This window comes from Sinohyriopsis cumingii, chromosome 16 (assembly GCF_028554795.1).
Source record: "Sinohyriopsis cumingii isolate HCF-2022 chromosome 16, ASM2855479v2, whole genome shotgun sequence".
NCBI classification, from domain to species: Eukaryota; Metazoa; Mollusca; class Bivalvia; order Unionida; family Unionidae; genus Sinohyriopsis; species Sinohyriopsis cumingii.
Window position 1 is genome coordinate 3,241,247 of NC_142976.1, and position 27,491 is coordinate 3,268,737.

Here is a 27,491-nt window from a genome sequence, read left to right on the forward strand (position 1 = left end):
TATTTCTTTTCGAGAAATGTGGGTGGCCCTGAAAAGGGCCTTTTTTCTTTATGGTGCAGGGGTGAGTTTAAGCAATCAATTTTAACTGCCTTATGCCTTTGCCACGGCCAAGGCCTACTTCTGAACTGCGTAATGCTGATGATTGGGTTGAAATCACTAAGGGTGGTACGGTAGGCTTAGTCACAGGGTTGACGTGTTTAGCTCGGGAAGGTCGTATTCTCTTCGGTCGTGATAATGAAGTCTGATACATTTGTTTCAGACTTCTTAACTCCGCTAAAATGTCCAACAGTACCGTGACCGTTTGATTTTCACCCTCTTGTTTCTTTGCTGCTACTACTTCTTCTTCTTGCTGTTGCTGCTGTTGTTTTTTTCTTACCTCTTCTTCTTGTTGCTGTTGCTGTAGGAGAAAAGCCTGTTCCGCTTCCTTTTGTCGTTGTATAAATTTCTCCAATTCTTCTTTTTGTCTCTGTCTAAAATTTTCCACTTGCGGTAATGAAGAAGGTAACGCAGGTTCCGGAACAAATTCTTGCGAAGAGAGAAAATCCACAAAATCCCAATTCACTTCTTCTGAAAGTAAGTCCGAGTTCCCTTGGGCAGTCTCTCCTGCTGGTGCACCCCAATGGATCGTTTTCTGAGTTTCCGTCATGTTGAATGACTGTCGCATAGATTGACTGCACACAAGCGCTAGCAGATCTATATTGACTACGTGACGTCACAGACTGCTCTCTTCGGATTGGATGCGGCTGGCTGAATTTTGTAACGCGTGTTTGGATTGGTGAATGAACTCAATCCGTTTCAATCCTACCTGTACCTATAAATAAGCGCCGTTGACTGCATTGATTCACCTGTTCTCGTCGCTTCAAGATGTGGACTACAGTTGAGTCATCCACCCTTGTGTCTTCCATGATGTTTCGGACAGACTTGCTCATGTATGTCCGATCGAAGTGGACCGTTGTCCACAGGACAAACACCAGCCTGTGGATACGTAGGATCTACGTTGAAAGACAAGGATGCCTAAAAAGAGTGCTGATGTACGGACCAACAGTGAGACGTAGCCTAAGAACAAGAAGAAGACCAATGCGGTGCCATTTATGTTAATGAATAGATTAACATAAAACCCAAAGGCCCTTTTCAGGGCCAGCCATATTTCTCGAAAAGAGATAGTCTTTTGAATTGCCTACCCCTTTTTTTTAAAAAATTTTTTTTTAAAAAAAAAATCCCATGTTCAATTCCCCTTGTCCCTAAACAAGCCCAAACTCTATTCCCATGTTAAATTCCCCTTGTACGTAAAGTGCCCCACGATTTATCGCCATGTTAAATTCCCCTTGTACGTATAGTGCCCCACGATTTTTCTCCATGTTAAATTTCCATTGTACGTATAGTGCCCCAAGGGTGTTTTTAATGCTAATTCCCATTGTACGTATAGTGCCCCCCTTCACTACTATCCCAACAGGGGATTTCAAACCGTCGTGTTGTATAGAAAGTCTCAAGCGATCGTCTTCTTTGGGTTGACATTGTCGCTTGAGTGTAGTGAGCAAAGAATCCCACACCCCAGTGATGAACACTTCTGCTTTCTCTAACGGCACTTCAGTCTTGAAATCTTTAAACTTCACCGTGTATTTGTAAGCCGTGGTTCTAAATTTTCTAGAGGAGCGCTTTTCCGTCTCTCGAATGGAATAGTATTTTTCAGGGTTGACTAAGGGTAGTGAACTTGGTTTAGAGGGTTCGGATTCTGGTTCACTCATGTCCTCTTCAAAATCACTGGCATGAATTTGTGCCAAGATTTCAGCCCTGATACGAGGCGATAGATCACGTTTCTGCCTCTTACTTTCTTCTTCTTTCTTCTCGAATGAATAGGATCGTTTCATCTTGAATGAAAAACGTCAAATGACTCAAGTTTAAACACCATAGACTAATTTATAGTCATGGCAGACCAACGTATATAAAAGGGTGTGTGTCTTGTCCTTTCACTATTCATTTCACTCTCAAGCTGAGCACAACGATGGAAGAGACTAGCCAAATCGAACGTTTCGTCAGAGCTTTGCGAGGGGTTATTAGAAAATTCTCTTCAGACCAGCCCACGGACTACTCTCCTTCCTTTCGAGATAAAAGTCAAGATACTTGCTATATCTGTCAGAAGAAAGGGCATTGGTCTTCAGAGTGTCCAGACCGTCAAAAAAGAATAAAAAGGGCTAAAAAAGACAAAAATCAAGATACCTGTTATTATTGTCAAGAAAAAGGATATTGGTCTCCAGATTGCCCAAAAAAGAAACAACAGGAGTCAGGAGAAAAGAGGAATTCTTCAGAAGAAGAGAGGGATTCTTCAGAGGAAGAGAGGGATTCTTCAGAGGAAGAAGAGGAAGAAAGAAGACAATTCTATTTACAAGAGGCAAAGAAACAGGAGAAGAAAAGAAGAAGGGAAGAAAATGAGGAGAAAGAAGAGGAAAAGACGGTGAAGAAATTCAAAAAACAGAGAGACTAAACAAGGAGAAAGAAGAAGTAAATGAACTTTTAATTAAAGTGTTCTGTTGTGAATTGTGAATTGGATTGTAACAATGGATAAAAGAATAAATTAATGATATAAGGTAAGTGTCTTTGAGTTATGATTTTAAAATAAGAACGTACACTCACGCACTCATACACAGACACGTACTATAGGGGTAAAATGGTTTTTTTTTGAGTTATTGGCAAATTGAAAGGCTATCTCTTTTCGAGAAATGTGGGTGGCCCTGAAAAGGGCCTTTTTTTGGTGTAGGGGTGAGTTTAAGCAATCAACTTTAACTGCCTTAAGCCTTTGCCACGGCCAAGGCCTACTTCTGGACTGCGTAATGTTGATGATGATGACTGGGTTGAAATCACTAAGGGTGGTACGGTAGGCTTAGTCACAGGGTTAACGTGTTTAGCTCGGGAAGGTCGTATTCTCTTCGGTCGTAATAAAGAAGTCTGATACATTTGTTTCAGACTTCTTAACTCTGCTAAAATGTCCAACAGTACCGTGACCGTTTGATTTTCACCCTCTTGTTTCTTTGCTGCTACTTCTTCTTGCTGTTGTTGCTGTTGTTTTTTTCTTACCTCTTCCTCTTGCTACTGTAGGAGAAAAGCTTGTTCCGCTTCCTTTTGTCGTTGTATAAATTTCTCCAATTCTTCTTTCTGTCTCTGTCTAAAATTCTCCACTTGCGGTAATGAAGAAGGTAACGAAGGTTCCGGAACAAATTCTTGCGATGTAAGAAAATCCACAAAATCCCAATTCACCTCTTCTGAAAGTAAATCCGGGTTCCCTTGGGCAGTCTCCCCTGCTGGTGCACCCCAATGGATCGTTTTCTGAGTTTCCGTCATGTTGAATCACTGTCGCATAGATTGACTGTACACAAGCGCTAGCGAATCTATATAGACCACGTGACGTCACAGACTGCTCTCTTCGGATTGGATGCGGGCTGACTGAATTTTGTAACGCGTGTTCGGATTGGTGAATGAACTCAATCCGTTTCAATCCTTCCTCTACCTATAAATAAGCGCAGTTCACTGCATTGATTCACCTGTTCTCGTCGCTTCAAGATGTGGACCACAGTCGAATCATCCACCCTTGTGTCTTCCATGATGTTTAGGACGGACATGCTCATGTATGTCCGGTCCAAGTGGACCGTTGTCGACAAGTCAGACACCAGTTTGTGGATACGAAGAGTGTACGTAGAAAGACAAGGTTGCCTCAAGAGGACACTGATTTATGGCCCTCGAGTAAGATGCAGCTTGAGGACAAGAAGATGCCGCAGATGCCCTTTATGTTAATGGATACATTAACATAAACCCAAAGGCCCTTTTCAGGGCCACCCACATTTCTCGAAAAGAGAATGACTTTCAATTGCCTACCCCTTTTTAAAAAAATTTTTTTATTTTTTTTAAAAAAAAAATCCCATGTTCAATTCCCTTGTCCCTAGATAGACCCACACTTTATTCCCCCATGTTCAATTCCCCTTGTCGCTAGAGTTGCCCACGATTTTTCTCCATGTTAAATTTCCATTGTCGCTAGAGTTGCCCAGGGGTCTCTGTAATGCTAATTCCCATTGTCGCTAGGGTGCCCCTATTCACTACTAGGAAGAACCCGGGAAAACCCCAGAAAGAACCACCGACCCACGAGAAGCTATTGGCAAGCTTTCTCACATACCCACATTGGCCGAATCCGAGACTCGAACCCACGCAGACAGAGGTGAGATGGTCGGTGGTATTGGGCAGTGAGACTATAATATATGTTGCCAGACCCCCTTTTTGTTTGCCATTCGACCTATTCTTATAGTATACAGTTGAATACCCTGGTAGTTTTGGAATATTCTTGGTGTCCATTGTCAGGCGAGTTTCCTGTAGACATATTTTATCAGGTTTTTGTTGTATTGACTCAGTTTTATTTATTTGTTCGGGCATATTGTTAATGATCCCGGCCACAGTATCAGGCATTTACGTAGTTTGGGATGCATAATGGTACCTTTTATTTAACACTTAGTTTTTAATTTTGCTGCTTGAGTGTTTTTGGATGTACCTGGGTGTCTGGAAAGAATTTAGCGGTTAGTTTGTGCATAAAGTTTGTTGGTACTTGTCCATTTTTGATATTTTGGAGGATGCTATTAGTGAATTCATTTGTGAACTGGAATGGTACTTCTAGTGGGTATGTGTGTTGGTTTGCCCTATGGCGTGTGTGGGTTTTATCCTTATTTGATTTATCTATGTCAGAGTTATTTCCCTTGCTAGCTCTAGTGTTATTTGGACTGTTGTTAGTTTGAGAGAGGGTTTTATTGGTTTGATTTTTAGTCTTTATTGGGGCGCTCACCAGTTAATATGTACTTTTGAGAGAGTGACGTAGGTAAGGTGAAGTTGTTCACATTTAAAACATGCACAATGGAGAGAATGTTGGCATACCTCTATGCTACATTAATGTAATGTGGATGATATTTCTTTGGATATTGTACTTTTGGAAATTTTACATGATTTAAGCACACTGCTAATGAAAATGACCGCTCCCTTGTGTTAAAAAATCAGCCTGAATTAGTCTAAAGTACACTATCCATAGCAGCTATTAAAATAGGGAAAATGAATTTTGCCAGACTAGACAATACCAGCTTCTGAAAGTGCAATGAATGAATTACCAAATATATAAAATGTAACAAAAGTTATCGGCTCTTTTTTTATACAATTTACCTCTGAAGTTCAGGAAGTGAAAATGACCAAGTAGAGCTAGCACTTTTTTGAATGATACATATCTGAAGTAAGGCCAAGCTGTATACTCTATAACCCATAGTACACCCATCAATCATACATGAAAATAAAGGGAATTAAAGGTTCTTTGAATTAAACCTAAGATATACAAAGTCTTTTTTAAAAAGCCAGTATAACCAGTGAGGAAAGTCGGGGAAATTCTTTTTCTTTAAAATTCTAAGCAAATTACGAAACTATAGAGCGCCACCTTACTGGTTTAGTGGTGTTATTTGGGCTTATGTTAATTTGAGGGGGTGTTTTATTGGTTTGATTTTAAGTTTTTTCAGGTACAGTGGTGGATTTTTAGGAGGTGGTGGGGATTTTGCTTGGAGATTGTTTTTAGCCTGGCTTCTTTATAGGATATCTGTTCTTGGTCCATGAGTTGGACAATTCCAAATTCCCCAGTGGTGTAGTGACATTCATGAGACTTAGGGTAGTGTGGCCCTGTACAGTTTGCGCACTTAAGCTCACTTCTTTTGCATCCCCCTCCCGTGGGCACCCCCACAGTGGTTACACTTTGCTGAGTGCCTACAAGAGGTGGTGAAGTGACCCCACGCTTTACAGTTTCCGCAAAAGCGGGGTTTGTTTTGATATTCCTCTAGACGGTAACGAGTTCCATAGGACCCTTTTCTTACGATTGATTGAGGTGATATATTGAATTCTGTAATTGGGGTTGATGTTTCTATTTTTGGGAGTTCTTAAGTTTATATATCCTGTTTAAGTTGTGGCCATAGTATTGGAGTTCAGTTTCCAATTGCTTGTTTGTTTTATGCTGTTGTCTTTTGGGGAGTTTCATGACTTTTTTGTAAATTATTTTGGAGTTGTTTGTTGGTGGTCAGGTTACAATGTCATTTTCTATAGTTATCCTATTTTGGTTTTCGGTCGTTGTGTCGTGGTTTTCCTATTTCCATTAGTTGCTATGAGAGCAAAATGCCTTGGGACTCTGATTTCGCTACTTTTTTGGTTGTGTTACATTTAATAATAGTTTGTATTAGGCCTTACTATTGTGACCCCCCCCCCCCCAAGTGAGCCTATGTGAGTTCACTTGCTATGGTTCTATGTCCAAGACTGAGGAATTTAGAGCTTTTGGGGTGGAATGTTTGCATATGCCTTGAGTTCTGGTTGTTGTTTTGTTTTTGGTGTTACTGTTTGTTTTATCCCTTGTTCAGCTGAATGATCTTTAGTTTTTTTGGCATGCTTGATTTGAGTTGGGGTTTATCCTGTTTTGGTTGTTGTATTGGGTTTATTTAGGTTTTCTTTAGGTGTTTGTTTTTGTGGGGTTTTCGTGGGGTTATTTCCCTTTGCCTATATACTATTTTTGGGTTGCCTGGTTGATTTTTGTGCTTTGAGTGTAGAAAAGGTTGTCAAGGCTGTCCATAAGATTTTGTGTATCGTTTAGTTCATCGATGTTTGGGTTTGTAGTTTCCTTCGATGGGCCTGGTGTTTGGCTACTGTGGCTTGTTTCTTTTCTGATTGATCTGGTTTTGGGGTAAATTTGTTTTGTTCTATAGTCTGTTCAATAATTTTGGCTTTCATATATATATATATATATATATATATATATATATATATATATATATATATATATATATATATATATACTGATTAGACTCTCTCAGAAAGTAAACCGTTTCTGTTTTCTTTATTCTGTTATTTCATTCATAAATAATTGGTTTATTAAAGTAGTTTCACAATGACATGTCTACATTAGAAGGCTGCAAACTAAAGATAAATGTTGAATAACTTCTATGCTCTTGTACCTAATGGCACGTTCAAAGAATTCATCAATCACAAAAAAAAAACATTCTATATTTCTTTCGTGCTAGGTGTAAACGATACTTTACATCTCAAAACAAAGCTTTCTGATAAATTTTAACTTTAAACTCACCGAAAACTTGACTATCCTTTTTTTCGGGATTGAGTACAACAATCTGGAATTCTATATTATTGCGTATTTTTCTCAGAAATTACTGTTTTCAAACTGACCGTAACACGTTTTGGAAAGGTTCTAAAGATAAGTATGAAAACTACATGTCGCCAAATGTTTCTCTAAAATTTGATTGGCTTACTTAGGGCGACTTTCCAAGATGGCTGTTTGTGTGGCTGTCATCGCGAAAGAGGTACAAAGAACAGCGCCAAAACCGTGAATGGTTTTGTTAAGAAGGAGTATTTTCAATATATGCTTCATTATCACTATTGTGAATTGATTAGCGCATGCATATATTCCCATTTTGAGTTTGGGGTCCACACATGATATGCTATGTATGAGAATTTATCCGGGTCTCACTAAACACCCTAAGACTCCCCAAGAACACAGATGCTCGACGCGAGCTTGATGTTGAGAAAAAAAAAAAATAATCTGAAGGAAAATCAATCATACAAAGTGACAAAAATACCTTAGGTTACCCCCATAACCCGTTCTGACATAGGACCCGCTCTATCATACTATATAAGAGTGAAGGTACATAACTTCCAAACATTTGGTTCCCATGACCTAAGATTTCCTTCTGCTATAGCCATCTTTAAAAAGGCACACGACCATATTCTATGGCTTGTTTTACTCCTGAGATATTTTTGTATTCACCAAGCTATCAGTATCTTTTCTGCGTTGTACCAAACTGATGTTACGGGCTCCGAAACGTGCGATTGAGGTGTTCTGGGAGGGTCTAGTGGTGTTTAGTAAGACCAGAATTAATCCGATTTGTATGCCTGAGTGTTATGGTATCGCAGGTCTTAAAGTTAGTGATCAGCGAATAAATAAATAAAGAATATTATATATGGCTATTTGTTGTTCTTTTTTCCATAGTAAAATGCATTTAATTTACAGTTTAAATCCGATCATTGTGGGAAAGGATTAATAAACAGATGCCATGTAGATTTCAGGTTTAGTCCTAAATGTAACAGGCCGCACTTGATAATTATGTTGTTATAGTATGAATAAATATTCTCCCGCTTTTGTTGGTAACCATTCTACCAATTTCAATAATGGAAATCTTTAATGTGATAAAAAGTACACAGAGCTTAGTCAATTCATTCATTGATTTTTAATTTCTAACCTGTATCCAGAGTGGTCCTAACACTGGCATCCTCTGTACCTTTCATGCTTAACAGACTTTCCATACTAAAATGGTGCCATATTGCATACATTATAGGTTAGTATATTTTCCTCTGACAACAGAGTTCATCCTATTTGGTAACTGCCAGATAATTCCATAAATTACCATAATGTTGAGAGCTTAGATTTATATTTTGCATACATGAACATAGAAATTACAATGCTTGTTAAATGCACGTGAAAGGCAAATTTGTAGTTGTCATTCTTTATTCTTTTTCATTGCTTGATTCAACATTGTAAATATTGGAAGCAGATGATGTAGTATTTTCCTTCTATGTACATATATGCTTAATTGTGCACATACCCCTTCACTGAAAATGGACTTGTTCAGGAACTAAAAATGACTGGCAAGCAGAGTAGTCTTTTACACAGAAAACTTCATTTGGAATGAAACGTGCAGTCAGTAATGGTATTAGGGGCCCCAAGGGCATAATCAGGTTTGAAATTATAAATCAGTAAATGAAATGGGGGGTACAATCAAACAGGGAGGTATATTCTCCACAAATTATAGTCTAATTGCTTTAGTTGGACTATATTTGTATGCCTTTTTCCCAATGGAATCAAATTCTGACGCAATCAAATGGACACATTTTCAGGACTCACGGTACTAATTCCACTCCAATGGTAAACATATGGAAACACTGTCATATTCAAAATTCAATAACTTAAAATTTATGGGTGCTGATAATGACACCTATAATTTTTCGTGCACATCTAACCTTGGTGCAAGCTTATGTGTGGAGAACACCATATGACCCGTGGCAATTTGTTTACATACATGTGCATGAAACACGTGTTATTGATTCTGCACCAAATGAATCAGGTGCTACTTTCAGTATTGAGTACTCCTGAGTCAAGCCTGTAAAAATGCTAAAATTGCATCAGTAGAAATTTGTCAATATTTTTTTTACATTACATATAGGACAAGCTCTCAAAAGATATTTTTCCTAAAATTTTAATTTTCATTATTAACCAATTATGGACCACCAAACCTGTAAATACTCTATCATTTCTTCACCCATTTCTAGACTGGTTCACAGTTCTTCCGTATAATTAGTACCGTGTGTCCTATAACCAGATTTAATTTTTTGGGAAAAAGTTGTATTTTACTCCTTGATATTAGAGCATAATTGTAAGAAAGAATTGGCCATGCTTCTGCATGGATAATAGTGCAATAGCATTTTATGTGATACCAATATCTATAGTTAAATTGCATCCGCATTACATGTTGCTGTGTTGTATTGTACTTATTAATGGCTTATTCTTGTTATTAAAATAATTGTTTTCTGCCTTTGTATCTTCATGTTATCTTTCTATGGCATGCATGCTACACAAAAGAAACACAAGCATGCTGACATCAGCAAGTATGACATCACAGGGTATCAAATTACATGACGCATTGTATTTTCATCTCTCACTTGCTATAAGACAAGTTTTAAATGTTTTAAATTTCAAAATTGCATTTCTTTTCTTGCTGACTCTCACAGAAATAAGATACAGTGCATCCCTATTCACATCAATCAAACAAAACAAATAAGTGTGCCACATGACAGGTCAAAATGATAAGAGGCCATTGCCCTTTTGTGACTAAAACAAATACACACACCCATGAAGCATCAAGAGATGCTGACATTCCAAACTTATTTAAACTATCATCACATGTGATTCATGACCCCCAAATGTTAATAAAAAGATATAAAAGCCAAGGAAGAGTTCCATAAGCTTTATTATACTGAATAATTAAATAACATAGTGCTACTTTTTAGTATAAAACTATGGGGAAGGGTGAATAAGCAAAGAATAGACAGAGTAATTTCTTCAAGCCTGGTAATGTTCCCCACAACGGGGGGGGGGGGGGGATGTGTATCAACCCAAATAACACATCAACATGAGGTATGTTACATAAGGACAGCAAGAGACAAATTTGAAAAAGCTATCTAAAGTTCCTATAATGCTGACATTGATCATTGATGTTGGAGACAGAAAGTGTATGCACAAACTGTTATGACTCAAGCTATTAAGTATGCTGGAGGTGGAGAAATGTGTGAAAAACTTTGCTATGCCAAGACAAGTTCATGTCTCTATGCAATATGCAGACACAGATAACAATTGTCACTGAATACACTACTTGTTAAATTTAAGTAATAGAATTGAATTGCATATTGAAGTTGTCTAATACATAAATACATACCTACATTTACCCAAAGCTCATAAAAAGTTAAGAAAAAGTCTCAAAATCATTACTGTGGCTACTTTCCACTATAAGCAGTGTTAAATTACTTACTTTTTAATATAAAGCTGAAAAAATGCATACATTATTGAACAAAAGAGAAACAAAGCAAACATTGCAATCACTCAATTACAGTCAAAGGGGAGGTAATATGCCTTGATTTGGCAAACCAAATAGCAAGCTCTAATTTACAGCTAAATGATTCCTTACTATTACTTGATGGTAAGAACAGAGCAATGTAGGTTTAATAAATAGCTTTTGTTTCAAATATGAAACCATATTTCTGACATGAAGCTTGTTTTCATTTATTCACAACAACATATATGGTGAACAAAACCCATATCACTTAGTGCACGCAGTAATCAAATGCTGAGATTTGGAATAATGTGTTCTGAGACCACAGGTTGCAACACCCTGAGTATAAAGGTTTTCTATCATGGGACTTGGTACATGAAGAAAAAAGAGATCTGGTTTGGTGGGAGAGAGCAGTATGTTCACCATGCAGTTATACATCAAGAATGTTTCAACTGTATGAAGGGAGGTTGGGGAAGAAAAACTGCCTGTGTAAAGAATGCAATACAGATAGGACTTTTGCAGACTTATATTGGGAATGAAGGATTGAAAACTATTATTTTAAGTGAAAATGTCCCTCCCTACTCCCTCAACAAAAGGAATGCAGAAAAGTTCCAATACTGCGTGCCCAAAAATGTAATGTACCAATATGAGAAACATGCTGAACATAGAATAGGTGTCAAGGAGTTTAATTCTAGGATAAGAAATAAGACCGGTATAATTGATATTCAATGTGACTCGACATATAATAATTCAATTTACAGGTTGAGGCAATGCAGCATGTGCAGTTTTGTGCACAGTCCTTATTTTTACAATGTTCTCTGCTTTGATCTGCTGAGTGTGTCTCTAAAGTTAAATGATCAGTACTGATACATAAGTGATTGTGACATAAGTGGCTTACATATAAAATCTACCCCACCCCACCCCATTTTGGGGAATTATTGCATGTGTTAAATGGTATTTAACCATACAAGCCAATCTGTGGGTACCATCATATGAAATTCTGCCATCAGGCCATACTGTGCTCTTTTCCCTATGGCCTGAGCTATCTACTTCCACTCTTCAGTGTATAAAACCATCCCCATCTGTCTTTGGTATAGAATTTTTCTCCAAAATCACATGCAAACCATGATAAAAAGACTCCATTATGATTGTCATATGTAAAAACCACCAAATTGATACCCTGGATGCATGTGGTAACCATGGAAACAACAAGCTCCTATTATGGTATAGGTCGCATATAGGACTCACGGTACTAATTCCACTCCAATGGTAAACATATGGAAACACTGTCATATTCAAAATTCAATAACTTAAAATTTATGGGTGCTGATAATGACACCTATAATTTTTCGTGCACATCTAACCTTGGTGCAAGCTTATGTGTGGAGAACACCATATGACTCGCGGCAATTTGTTTACATACATGTGCATGAAACATGTGTTATTGATTCTGCACCAAATGAATCAGGTGCTACTTTCAGTATTGAGTACTCCTGAGTCAAGCCTGTAAAAATGCTAAAATTGCATCAGTAGAAATTTGTCAATATTTTTTTTACATTACATATAGGACAAGCTCTCAAAAGATATTTTTCCGAAATTTTAATTTTCATTATTAACCAATTATGGACCACCAAACCTGTAAATACTCTATCATTTCTTCACCCATTTCTAGACTGGTTCACAGTTCTTCCGTATAATTAGTACCGTGTGTCCTTCAAGTTTCACTGACCTACATTTGAGTTAGCTGGAATACGATGGGAGCCAGAATTGCTGAATTCGGTTGAAGAGATGATTAGTATCTCTAACAAAACAAAGCTATTAAATCACTTCCTTCAATGCTCTTTCAAGACCACCCCTTCTGCCAACAAATAATGATCTCTCAAGACAGGTGGTCTCTCATAACAGGTCATAACACTATATGATCAATAAATCTGTGCATGGAGAATCTGGTCTCTCAAAACAGGTGAACTTTCATAGCAGTGGTCTCTCAAGACAGGTTTCACTTTATCAGTATTTGTTTATTCTTTTTGTTAAAGAAACAAACTGCAACTTAAACCAACTTAGGCATTCTGCGGCTCACATCACATTTTCAACAAGTTATCATTTTATTTTTCCATTTCAGAATTATCCTCTTTATATTAAGACCATCCCTACAGATAATGAACTCAAGTTCTACTATACAGTACACACTTCTTTAGATGTGGTTGAAGAAAAAGTGTCAGTTGTTGGAAAGAACAGCAATGAGCTTAGAGAGCTTTACCTCGGTCTTCTTTACCCCACAGAAGACTACAAAGTGTATCCTTTGGACTAGTTAAGAATGTACCATAGTTAAAAAAAATTGTATGCCATAATTTTCCCTTGTTAAGTCTATGCTTAATATTAATCCCACCCATATATTATGAAACTTTTGGCAAATGTTTATATAAGAAAACTGGTACCAATTATAACCCCCATCACCATCATTTAGAAGAATGTTCAGGTCTGGCCTGCTGAGTTTATAACAGGAGAAATACTCTAATTCTGTCTTGTATAGTATAATATGCACGCCTAACTAACTGTAAATAGCATAGACTCAGATGTAATTTTGCATAATGTGTTGGAAAATCAGGGTCTGTGTTGCTTATTCTATTTATGACTCATAACAAACTGAATAGACCCAGATCTGTCAGCAAATTATGCAACAGCAGACTTAGGTCTGTGTTTATATGGTAGCTTAGAATCTTGTTTACCTGCTCATACATACATGACAGCAAATATACTGGCTGCCATATACATGTATATCCTGTCATGTGCTGAGATGTGGTGTTAAACCCAGAATAGCAACAAGAAGAAGATTGAGATAGCTGTTTTGATTTCCAGTCCAGGATCTACACTGACTGCAGTTGTATGCATTTCAAGTTTTAAGGGCTTATGACTGTGTCTTCATGCTGCCCAAATCTGGGTACATTCAAAATTTAAGAGAGAAAATTATTTAAAAAAAAATACTTGAGTTACTAGTATTGGTTTATTTTATGAACTTTTGTGATTTTTGCCATCTTCATTGTCTGGTTTAACTCAGAGAAAATGCACTGTTGCTCTTACTAACCTTATTCTTCATCCGCAATCTTCCTGTGTTTTATTAAACAATTCCCCATTTCACTGAGCTATTTTATTTCTAGACTAATAATTCTCTAATTAAATATCAGAATTATGTGGACCGCTCCGGTGGCATAGTGGTTAGAGCATCTGCCTCAGATGCAGGAGGTTGTGGGTTCGATCCCCGGCTGAGTCATACCAAAGACTTACAAAAATGGTACTCACATCTGCCTTGCTTGGCGCTCAGCATTAAGAGGTTAATGTTAGGACTGGTCGGCTTGGTGTCAGGATAATGTGATTGGGTGAGACATCATGTTACATGTCTGACATGATGCCACAGTGCTAGGCATCACTATAAACTGCCACACTGCAGACATGATAGTGATATGACTGAAATTTTTTTAAAGTTATGTTAAAAATCCAAATCACACACACACTCAAAATTATGTATTTCTGAAACTTTCTTCCATCAGAAATTGAGTCTGTTAATTCATCGTAGAAAATACTTTGCACTATTGGACACCAATTACATTGCACTGAAACACTCGAATCAGCTGAAGAAACCTTAAATATATTAATTGGAATCAATCACCATCTGAAACTTTCAGTTGCTTTTGGCAACCACTGGCACCAACATACATGTGCAAGTGATGCATACAAGTTCTTAATTACATGAATCTGCAATATACATGCATAAAAGAATTAATCAGTATTGTTGTTGAATTTTGTTTTCTCCATCTCTCCCTTAAGTCAGTAAACCGGTGATGACAAAATGTTTGCCTTGGGGTGCCCTAGGGTCAGAATTTGGGGTGATGAAGGATTGAAAATTGGGGGAAATCCACAATCCAGTGCTCCATGTGCAATACTTTACAAAAGAATATATTTCATGATGAACAACAGTACATATGACATGAAGTGGAGTATCTATTAGTTTTTTTTTAGCAGAAATGTTTGCATCATATAAACAAGATTACACTATACACATGTATGTGCATTGCGTATTCATTAGCTAGTTGAATTTTATATTAAACTGAAAGATTTTAGAACATGCAAGTAAATTTAAATTGAAGGAAAAAGCAGACATAATTGACATATTTTCTGTAAAATGGTCACAAATTTGAAAAACTTAACATGATTTCAGATTTGTTTTTAACATACACCATGTATACTACTTGCTTATAACTTAAGTCCAATTACAGACAACATAGACCCTGATCTGCTGGTTCATAATGCATTGGCAGATCCAGGTCTCTGTTGTTTGTTCTACTGATGACTCCTGACAAACAGCATAGACCCAGATCTGCTGGTGCATTATGCAGCTGTAGATCTGGGTCTGTACAGTTTGCAGTTGGACTCCACTTATAAGTGCATATATATGGTACTCGATATTGTTTTAATTGTAATCCTAAATTAGTTATTACTGTATAGATGGTTGTAAGTGTTAAGTAGCATGAAAATGTTTGAAGTTTTTGTTGGTTTCTTTGTGAAGCACTATTCTTAACCCTCTGACAGATATGGTTATGTGACAAATACCAAAGTCAAATTTGTAATAGTGGTAGAGTCTTCAAATACATCCCTAAGAGATAACGAGATAAGATCTGTAAGTATATGATAGTTATACCATATGTACATGTAGTCAAACTGCATAGTGTACTTGCAGATCAGGGTCTGCGTTATTTGTTCTAATATATACCTAAACTTCATACACACTGATCTCTGCAGGTGGACTTGACTTAGATGGAATGTATTACATATACATACACTGATCATAATAGTTGAAGTCTTTCACAACATAAGCTTGACATAGTGATTAATTTGGCATCTATGTGAATGTTCACCATCTGTACATTGTCCACAACCTAGATTAACCTGAATGATCAAGTTTTTTATTTGCCTTTTATTTTGACAACATTTTATTCCTCCCTCTTTGAATTTTGAATATAGATCAAGGGTTGGCTGTACATGTTGGCCATGATTAGACAGTAATTGCATGCTTATTTGGCAATAGCTTAGCTGGCAATAAGTCAAGTAAGCTTATGGATATAGTCCATCATCCATACTCAATTGTCGATTGAATTTGTAAAAAAATTGCTCAACAGATTGACAGAGAGCATCCAGGAATGAAGATCTTTTGGTTTTGTACAAACACTGCTAATCCACCGTCAAATATGGCAGCATTTGTAATTGAAAAAAAGAACTTTAAACAGCACAAAAACCATCAAATCAAATTGGACCAAATTTGACAGAAAGCATCCTAGCGTTGTGGCCTTTCATTTTTGTTAACTGATGCTGATTCACCATCAGATGTAGCCACTGTTGCTAAAAATGGACTAACCCTCAGGCAGCATCTTGGCCTGAAGGCCTTTCCATTTTATGCAAATGATTCTGAATTTCCATTAAATATGGCCACCATTACTAAAAATAGAAAACCTTTAAATGTCTTCCCCGCCAATCTATACAGAACTTGAGCAAAAGCATCCTGGTATAAAATAGTTCAAAATGAGCATGTTGCAAAGAGATAAAAGGGCAGAATGTAATTTTCAAACCTCTCCGTATATTTCTTTTCATTGATGTGCCTATCCATAAATTATTCACAAAATGATGATACAAATATTATATTTATCATTTTTATGCCATGAAGCTGTATGTGAAGACTTAATAAGGAAACCGACTTGCTCCAAGGAGTCAGCGTTGGGTATCCCCAACGTACAAGTCAACTTTACAATGGTAATTTCATTGCAGAATTAAAGCTGTCATTAAGTTTGCATTAAAGCAAACATTTTTTTCGTTTTAATTTGCATTCTGCTGCATGGAGGCAGCCACTTAGCTAACTGAGCCTATTAAACCTAGTTTTTCATTGATGGATGAATATTGTGAGTTCACAATGTAGCTTGATGCAGGGGATTCTCCACTGCACTGTATTTTACATTTAATTCTAAAAACAAGAGTAGTTTTATAACAGGAGTCATGAATTATCCCCCATACCTAATGATGGAAGAGAGACTTCAAAGAATTGAGCATAACACTCTTTAAGCTTTAATTATATTCATCATATTGTAATAACCTGCATTTAGTGAGTGAGGTATGCATGCATGTATATGATAAACACTATTCATACAAGCCGTCCAATTTGGTCTCGACTTTTTGTTTTAAATCAGCACATTACCAGTGAATTTCTCACAGTAGTAGTTTCTAGAATCCTCAGTTTTGTTTACTTCGTCAGTTAATTGTTAACTGGTATAGTCTACATGTTTTGAGTTAGCGAAAATAGGGAGTATTAACGTCAGTGGCTGGCATCCCTGAAAATTTGATTAATGACTCTTTCTAGTTAGCCGTTTAAGACTGTACAATACTATCATACATGCTGGATGTGTTTATAGCCCCTGATGTTTTATTTGTATACATCATCACATTTAAGTTTGGTTTTTTTCTTCTTTATTTCTTTGGTACATACACATGTTGAGTACCCTGTCATGTGGTGTACCTCGATAATATTGTAACAGTGCATAACACAATTTTCAAACCATTGATATGAGCGATAGCATAACACAGTATGTGCCACAAAATACAAAACTGATTTTTTTTCCTTTCTTGGGGCAATACAGTGGCTATGTGTAAAATATAGAGTTGGTAATTTCTGTAAATAATCATTGCGAAAATTGACTAAATATACGCATGCAATACTAGCTCATGCTTGTTTGAATATTCCAACAAAAATTGTGGGTCTTGTTAGAATTATGGGTTTTGTCAGGAGTATACAAGGCTTGTATGGGTTCAGTCAGCTAGCAGCAATCAAACTAGGTACATCACTGTTAGTGAGTTTTATTTCTTTATTTAGTTTTTTTGTTAAAGTTTATTGCACAAAGCAATATTTATTTAAGTATTTTTTTTTAATTCTTTCTCTCTTACAAATGATATACATTCTAGTTATTTCTAATTTACTTTTACATTGTTATATCATTTGTTATTTGAAACTCAGTTGTATGTTCAAGATAGTGTTGTCCTCACATACCAATGCTTTTATTTATTTATTTATTTTGTTTATTTCATTAGTATTATGAAGCTAAAGACATACAGAGAAGTTTCTCTACATTACAAATATATGATTCGTTTTCTTAAATTGTAGGTCCAACAAAGTTCTTAGGGAAATAAAATGTCTAAGTCATTGTGTTTTCCTCACCAACTTGACCTTCTAAATTCAATTCAACAATATTTGATTAATCTAGTAATCTATAAAAACCTAATTTATTTATGTTTCTATTTTATAATTGACTAGTTGTCTAAGTCATTGTGAGTGTTTTCCTCGCCGACTTGACAGTCAATTTACTTCCATCTATATCAATTCACTTCATATAAGTATTACACTTTAATTGAAGTGTCAAGTCAATCAAGTGTTTTTCCTTGCAGATTTTACATTTCACATATTACTATCAAGTTATATTTTCTCTTCTGTAGTAAAATTTATTGAAAATAAATCCAAATATGATAACTCCTATATAATTTTCATTCATCGAAAGAAGTAATGATATGATGAACTAATAGTATAGTGCTAATGTGTACCCTGACCTTGTGTGAAATTATCATATACCAAACTGTACCTTAAGACAATGATAGGATAGTGCTAATGTGTACCCTGACCTTGTGTGAAATTATCAGATATCAATATACCATACTGTACCACAAGAGAATCATAGTATTCTGGCTTAGTATACAAACATCAAGATTGTCATGGTTATGAACTGACTTTATTCAATACATATAAATGAATCATCTTGTGTTATGGTTGAAAAGAAATCAAGAGTTCAAGTTTACTCCATTCTCTCCTCCTTAGTCAGCTGATAAGAAGCATACTCATCCCTGGTGCCATACTCCAATGTAGTATTATCAGGACCTAGCTCAGCCATTACAATATTTTTTTATAGTTAATGCTTCATTTCTTTGACAAGATATCAATATCCAAGTCACCCACAAAAGGGAAGAAAAGAAAATTGTCAATAATTAATAATAATTAATAATAATAAGATTGTTTGAACAATCAAAATTTATTTATTTATTTTTAATTTATTTTTCAGTTGAATAACTTTGAGATAGATTGTTTATGTTAATGTTTTGCCAGGATTACCAAAAAAGAATAGATATTAGGCCAGACATTTATTCTAGGATGAATGGCAACCCAGAATTGGTTGTCTGTGTCCATTTTACCTTGGTCTTGTGATGTCATGAGATGTTATTATACATGTTGTGATATTGGTGTATTAAGTTAAATATCATATTACATCAGTCAGGTCTTATCTAAATTAGAACTGTTGAGACTAAAATGTTATTTTCTACTGTCAGTGATGACAATGACAACAGTACTAAAATGTTATTTTCTACTGTCAGTGATGACAATGACAACAGTACTAAAATGTTATTTTCTACTGTCAGTGATGACAAGGACAACAGTACTAAAATGTTATTTTCTACTGTCAGTGATGACAGTGACAACAGCATTGTCACTAAGATACTGTGGCAGAACTTTGTATTGTAGTTTTGTACTGTGTAACAGGCAAGATTCTTGATTGTGTGGAAAACTAGATTTCAGTGAAAATATCAGCTTGGGATCATAAGTATAAGTACTTTTGATTGATAATAATTATTTATGTCATTTTCGGCAAAGCTGGCAACAGGTTAACATATCATATTCTGTTTTCAGATGTTCAGGAAATTACACAATTCCTATGTAGATATGCTGTGTAACCCATTCTACACACCAGGGGAACCAATAACTTCCAAGTAAGTCACACTCTTAAAAGTCAATAGGGCATCATGTAAAAATTTTGGTGTATTCATTGATATGGGAGTACCTTATATGCTTGTGTATAAGTCCGGTCCACTGCAGATAATATGGATCTTGATCTGCCAGTGCAATAGTCTATTTTATTTCCTTGTACTGATTACTCCTAACAAAAGACACAAACCCCAATGCATGGTAGATCTGGATATATTTAGTTTGCATATGGACAAAACTTTTAATCAAGTATAGACAGTAAATAATTCCCGAGTCCATCTGATCTTCCGTCCAGCACTGTTGAATGCAAGTAGTTCTACAGTTTTTAATGGATTGCCATGAAACTCTGAGAATACTATATTTATCACCTAAAGATGCATGTATAGACAAACTGCTTTTGCCAAGGGCTTATTTTTAGCAATATTGACATCTTTGTTATGTAACTTAATGCAGTGTATGACATAATCTTGTTAATGTAACTAATCTCAGTTTATGATGGATAGCCATGAAACTGGGTAAATATTATGGTCATCACCTGAAGGTTTGCAAATTAACAAAAGATTTTGGTACCACAATAGTTAATGTTATTATCTTACTTCAGCTTGTAGCTTAATGCATTGTGTGGAACAAATCCATCAGTTTGTCCTGCATTTTTTAGCTTACCTGACAATGATGGGCAAGATACAGGAATATTAATGAGATGATCCTGATTTGCTAACCTTTTATCTCTCAGGAGGCCATATTTCTGACCTAGTTTTGATCAGACTTTATATTTGTTTATCATTGACATCATAGATGAGTCAGCAATGAGTTAAATTCATACGTACAAATTTCTGAGTTTGTTACCACTCTGGAGGCCACATTTCTCACCTGATTTTATCAAACTTGATATATATGCTTATATCATCAAGATCTCAGATGGGTTGAATAATAAATTTGGTCAGTACTTGTTTTTAACACACTAGAAGCTATGTTTTATTCAGTTTTGAACATTCTTGGAATATATGCTTCTGTCATCTAGATCTTGGATCATTTCATTGATGAGTGAGGTCATCCTTGATCGTTTCTGTGTGGATTAAATATAGGCCATTCTATAGAATTTGGGTGGTGTCAACCTTACGTACGCAGGTGGAGGGTGTAAAAATGTATGCATGTGTACAGGGAAGGGGGAGGGATCAAGCTTTGACAGATTTTTGCGTACATACTGAATGGATAGCCGCTAATGCCATAAACTTAAGAAAGAATTTTGATCAACATGATATAAAGGTTGGGAGATAGATTTATTACCTAGCATGTGTTCTTGACATTACTATATAAGCCTGCTTAGTGAAATAGCTTAGTGAAATACTCAGCTGTTCAGTTATGTAAGCCAGATGAGTGATATTAGGACCTCTTGGGGCCTTTTGTTTATGGATTATTTTTCAATATTAAAATCATCACTTGAAAAACATTTGTGCTTGTGTGATTTTTGTTCAAGTATTGCCTGTTTTTACTTAAGCTGCATGTAATGCATGAATGCAACAACTCTTGCAGTTTTTTGTGGATTGTTGTGAAACTTTGTACATTCATATTATGTTCAATATCAGAAAATATGACTGTTGACAAAACATTGTATATTGTACATGTTGTTAGAAGAGTTATGTGCCTTTTATATGCCTGCCATAAGGTACAGTGTATTATCTTATGAAGTTTTTTGTCCATCCATCCATTTTTTAGTTTCTAATTTCATTTCTGCAAAATAACCCAAGTTTTTCATGTCTACAGCTACCAAATGATATGGATTGCTTGCACTTGAAGTATTGAAGAATGATATTGATTTTGGGGTCAAAGGGTCAAAACTTGGGGTCATTGTGACTGAAAGAAAAAATATGGTTTCTACACAGTAACATTAGTTGTATATCACATGTGGATGGCTTGCACTTAGAAAAAAAAACTTGTATAAATCTGTATGCACTAAATACAATATGGTCAGAGGAAAACTAAGTCACTGTGTACACAGCAAACCTTCATTCAATATCCGTCCATGTTTAAAATGAAAATGTTAATCATTTGATCATTAAATTACACTATTTAATCAAAAAATAAATGATAGTGAGCCAACACAACACTGCAGTCATTATTTCATTTAAGATATTCTGTTGTTATACAATTGCCAGACAGAACTGGGGATGAAAATTCATACACATTGATAGTAAATTTTATGATGGGAACAGACCTATGCTGTCCTGTCAATAATGGGTTGACACTGTCTGTATTTGGCTTTGGACATGTTACTTCTTAGCCAGCCAACTCCATGTGTAATCTAAAAGCAGCTGAGCTGGTTACCTCCATACTGTATATAATTAATCACTCAAAACGGAAAGCCCTTGGGACCAAATTTGTTTCAGTTTTGAGAGAGAAAGAATGTAATTATAAGAGAAAATCTGTGAATAAATTTGTATGAATGTAGATAATTAAGAAAGCTGTCTATTTAATTAACATTTAATGAAAAATTAGCTCAACAGCTTGTTCCATGCGAAAATCATATCCAGTTATATGAATAAAGTTCAGTAGAAATATAGTCTCAAGATGTATTTAAGAAAGAAGATACTTTTTTAACTTTACTGGAAGTTGACTAGAATTATGACTGATAAGTCATAATACGTAAATACTATTTATAATTTATGATGTTCTTATGCCAAATTATTTTCTTAGTTTGGCACAGATTCAGAACTCTTTGAACAGACTAATTTTATCTGGTAAAGATAGTTTAATCTCTTGACACTTAATGGTTGTTTTGACATCTTGACTTGGACCCTTATTATATATTGAAAGACACCTGATGCCCTGCACTTGGTGGTCCTCTTTGTTATTGAAAGACATTTGGTGGGCCTCATATTTTAAAAAGACAAATGATTTCTACACTTGGTGGGCCTCTAGTTATTGAAGGAAACACAGTAACCTTCACTTGGTAGTACTCTTTTTATTGAAAGACATGGGGTGAGGGGCGCCATGAGTGCCCGAGTGGTCTAAAGCACTCACCGTTATGGATCATTGCCATCTCATCTTTGTCTGCATAGGTTTGAGTCTTGGGCTCGGTCAGTGTGGGTACATCAGAAAGCTTGCCAGATGCTTCTTGTGGGTCAGTGGTACCTTTTGGGGTTTTCCCGGGTTCTTCCTTCGCCATTTATAATGGCCGCCATGTATAGCCTCTCTTGTGCTGAAAAATGGCGTTAAATCCTATAACAACAACAACACTTGGTGGGCCTCTTGTTGTCAAAAGAGATTTGATGCCCTACACTTGGCGAGACTCTTGTTATTGAAAAACATCAGATGCCCTACACTTGGTGGGACTTTTGCTCAGAATTACAATAGCTTCTTACGACTTGTTTTTGTTAACATTATTAGATTTCAAGGAATATATATCCAACTGTTTTCTTTATTCATGTTAGACTTGATTAAAAGTTCTAGAAGAAATGCAATATCTTCTAAAACAAGGTGAATACAAATTCAGCCATCTATAACTGAAAACTTCACACTTTAGGATGTGATGTCATTCATAAGTTGATGTCACATGCTTAGTGGCCTCATCCTATTTTGTGTAGATACAGGGGCAGAATGGAACTTGAATTCATTTGCAAACAGAGAACGAATGTTATGTAAGTTGAATTAAATCCATTACACAGATCTAACATGGATATCGTTTATGGAACTTAATAAGAACTTGTTAAATCTGTAATCAGTAGGTGGATGAAATGTTTTAGCGGTGTTATCGAGACTTTTAAAGATGACATAAGAAAACCTAGGCAAAGAATATTTCTTTTACAATTATGTAGTCAATTTTTTTAAAGTAAAGGAAGATGTGTTGCTTGCTGTTCAAGAATTAGCAGACAATTTTGATATTTCATATGGAATTGCAGAGGAAATTATAAGGAATTATGAATACACAGTGTTTGTGCCCATTGGCTGCCGTGATTGCTTGATAAATAATTGTTTAAAGGGTAAATATCTGCTGGGAATTTTTATACAGGCACAGGTAAATAGGATCATTACATGTTATGTAACTTAGATACACTACATGCAACCCAAGAGTTTAAAGATAAAGAGCAGTGTGTGAAGTTTGACATTACTTATAAAATGTCTTTCCCAACTCCAAATTAATAACGTTGAGCTATATGGTATCAGAGAACAAAGCAAATGGACCATACTATTCCACAGTAATCGGATCAAATTTACATGAGGTTATTTGTAAAAAGCATCTTGATCTACTGTCATTTTGCAGCAGGATAATTGTTTTACTTATTGTGCCTTTATCTTCCATATTTATAAATATTTTACAGAAGTTTTAAAATTTTACCTTTTCGTGCAGTTCATTTTTACATTTTTGAAACAATTTCCTTTAGTTGGCATCATATATCCACTGTTCTGAGGTGTCATAAAGTGCAACTACATTTATACAAAATACGCTTAGACCCCAACCATCACAAATCTATTGGAGAAGTGAAAAATTCTGTCACTTTCATAATAGTTGATAAGTGGCCTTGTGGCATAGGTATAGGTATGAAATTACAAATATTCACTAAATCATGTTTGTGAAATAATCTTACTGTTTCAAGTCAAATAAGTATGTTGAATTAGAAACTAAACTTGGTTCTGTTTGATTTTTGTACCATCAGTAAAAATTGACTCTAGACAAATTTTATTATGGTGATCCTGAGGGGTTAGTGAATAAAAGTTGTAAAGTTGTAAATTAAATCCTTGTTATGAATGTTCTCATGTAAGTCAATTACTTACATTTCAAATGTGCAGACAACTTAATCCAGAATGCACAGTCTAGATTAATAGGTCAAATATGCACAGAATGTACAGAACTTATCCACATCACATACTTTACATTAATGGGTAGATGTGCACAGAATGTACAGAACTCATCCACATCACATACTTTACATTAATGGGTAGATGTGCACAGAATGTACAGAACTCATCCACATCACATAGTTTACATTAATAGGTCAGGTGTGACATAGCGAAACAAGCTGATAACTTTATGAAAAATGTTCAGAATTAAACTGTATTGCATACTTTTTAAAATACTTTTCATATATTCTGTATGCATCTTTGGTTATTTTTGCTGCTTTGCTATATCTGTTGTAAAAGTTTAATGTTAGATGATATTAAAATATTGTGTTATAAAGTTCAGGGTATATCATTATTTTTCTTTTCAGGACTTTTGAGAATATGGTACTATCAATGATGTAACAGGATTGATTGAGAGAGAGAGAGACAGCAACGGACATTAAAATAAATTGAAGCTAAATCTTTAAGTCTGTGGTTAGTGCATATTTTAGACAAAATGATTGCAGATGGTTTAAAAAAAAGTGTATGTATGGTTGGATGTGAGAAACAGAAGAGACTGTGCAATAATGTATAGAATCAAATATTATTATTTGTTGTTGAACTTGAATATAGATAAAAAGAGCAACTGTTCATTTATTTACAAGTTTGATCATTACTTTGTGAAAGGTTTTTGTTCGAATTCCTCAGTTGATTAATTATATGGTCCATTAAATAATTATATTATGGTTGGAAGTAATTATTATATGTACTTAAGAATATAGTAGATTGATCAAATTGATGCAGAAATTAAGAAATTAATGTTCATGAATACGTAGGTTACTTATGGCTCCAATGAAAACTTCTCTATCCTTGGATTATATTAGAAGACATTTTTGATAACAATTAGCACAGGGGTGGGCAAACTGCAGCCTGCCAAGGGCTTTCATGCAGCCCGCCAAGAGTTTTCATGCGGCCTAGGAACAAGTCATCATTCGCACTGACTCTGTTTATGTTACTCTGTTTATCAAATAAATGTGCTTCTTTTGAAGTTTAAGTTTTCAAATATTAACAACTGAAAATTAATTAGATGTTATTTAGAAAAACCTTTTGTTTTTGCTATTTCAAATATTAATTATTTTACTTAATGAACTATGTGGCCCGCGACAAGGTGTAGATTTGTGTATGTGGCAATTGCACTGGAAAGTTAGCCCACCTCTGAATTAGCAGATTTTGTGCAAGACAAAATTTATTTTTGGCTATTTGCTGAAAGCCATGTCATTGGATTCATTTACTTTGTACATGTGTAGCGCTAAAAGTTCACAACTCGTATCTCAATTATATATTGTGTATTTTAATTTCTTAAGATGTATTTCTTCTATTATTTGACCAGTTTGTATGGTACTTCCATGGGGAAAAATAATTTTCAGAAAAGTGTATAGTTTTTACCCATTGTCTATTAAATTGTTTGTAAAAGAGAAATAAAAACTCCAAGCATGTTGCTTTTTATTAATGTTCTACATTGTAAAAGAGAAATTAAAAAGTACAGATGTGTTGTTTGTTTTTATTGTTTTTCTATATTATGCTTTTGTAAAAACTTTATATAGTCCAATTAATCTATTTTTCCTTTAAAAGTTCTTGGTTTTTGCCTTCATCCTTCTCATAAATTTGAATCATCATAACTGGACAGGTTGTTTTTCATATTGTTATTTTCTGGCTCGATGACTGTTCATTATTTAACAGTTTTAAAGATTTGGCATTCATGATAAAAAGTACTTTAACTCTTAAGAAAAGGTTGCAGAAAATGTGATTGTCAGTTCAATGACAGCAATTCCCAGAGGATAGACATATTTTTGACTCGCCAGCAACGAATGTCACAGAAAGCAAAACGTGTCACAATATCTGTCTGCCTGTTCATTTATCCATCATTCCATCAGACTTCTAAAATATTATATTTTTTCTTTTCCAGTTCAAAAATAATCTTGTAAAAACATGATCTGCTTCTCTAATCTAGAAAAAAAGCATTATTTTCAGTTTGTTGCTAAGTTACATTGGTATCAAAGGTAATGAAAGGGAGTATATAGCAGCCAAACCTTCCTTTTAGTCATCCAGCAGCCAGACCTGCCCTGCAGTCATCCATTTCCAAATGGAAGATTCCATATACTGACTTCAGATAATATATCAGTTTGCATGTTCTTTATATCTGGCAAAATATAGAGAATTATAAGCTCCACAAATATACTTAATAACATCAGACTCATATTAAACAAATCACAGATGAGGTACTATTTTGCCAGTCACATACATAACTTGTACATGTATCCTGAATGGTGAACTTATACAGAGTGCATACCCTGTCAATATGCACTGGCAGTGGAACACATCCATGTCAAGTGTATCAAGTTCCACATTGTGAGATAGGAAGTTTTAAGCACCCCTGGTGTTATGTTTATTTGATTTAATTTTATCTGATTTAATATATATTTCAATTTAACTGTTTGTCAGATTTAAAAAAAATTATTTTTCATTACATGATATTGTAATGTAAATTTATTCTCTAGAGATGATACTTTTTTTTAGAAGATAGTTTGACCTTGACGGTTAGTTTATAAACACCAGGTGTTGATCTAAATCCTGACCTTGTTTCAAAATTGATAGCATCCATGTAAACAAGTTCCATTTTATTTTAAAATGATTGGTGGTTGTTGAGGTCATGATGGGACTTCATCTTTAAAATGTTAACAATTTTTTATTTCTTAGAGTAAAATGATTGGTTTTCATCCGAGTCACACTGGGTAGACATGATCCTGAACAAGTACGTAGTTTCTGTAACCTTCGAGAAGATGATCACATGACTCCTTGTTTACGTTTTTGAAGACCATATAGCCTCTATTTTGGAAAATTATTCTCAGTAGAAGTAGAAGCTGGGCTGTTAAACTGTTAGCTGTATGTTGTGCTGTTTGGAGTTATTTCAAATTACTTGGTTTAGAGTTATTTAAAATTATTTGGATTCAAAAGGATTAATTCTGTTATTTTCTGGAATATACGTGTGCTCATGTAAAATTGTTCAACAATGACAGTTTTGTTTTATAAAAATTGATTTAGCTATTAGAAACCAGAGTGATAATTCTTGTTTCTACAAGGAACTAGAATTCAACACTACAGAT

The 27,491-nt window shown here is 35.2% G+C and overlaps 1 protein-coding gene across 1 annotated transcript; it reads left to right on the forward strand.

Moving 5' to 3' along the window:
• The first annotated feature begins 7,249 nt into the window (after nucleotides 1-7,249).
• LOC149779833 (trafficking protein particle complex subunit 2-like protein) lies at nucleotides 7,250-25,879 on the forward strand. Its single transcript, XM_089936503.1, has 5 exons — nucleotides 7,250-7,364; nucleotides 12,787-12,959; nucleotides 15,252-15,339; nucleotides 19,435-19,514; nucleotides 24,717-25,879. Exons 1-5 carry the CDS (start codon nucleotides 7,332-7,334, stop codon nucleotides 24,748-24,750), a joined length of 408 nt encoding a protein of 135 aa, XP_089792629.1. The 5' UTR covers nucleotides 7,250-7,331; the 3' UTR covers nucleotides 24,751-25,879.
• Nucleotides 25,880-27,491: the final 1,612 nt, after the last annotated feature.

Coding starts and splice junctions, on each gene's coding strand:
- LOC149779833 (XM_089936503.1), top strand. CDS start 7,332: ATGGCTGTTTGTGTGGCTGTCATCGCGAAAGAG. Junction 12,960..15,251: donor CCCACAGAAGACTACAAAGT/GTATCCTTTGGA, acceptor ACCCTCTGACAG/ATATGGTTATGTGACAAATA. Junction 15,340..19,434: donor GAGATAACGAGATAAGATCT/GTAAGTATATGA, acceptor TTCTGTTTTCAG/ATGTTCAGGAAATTACACAA.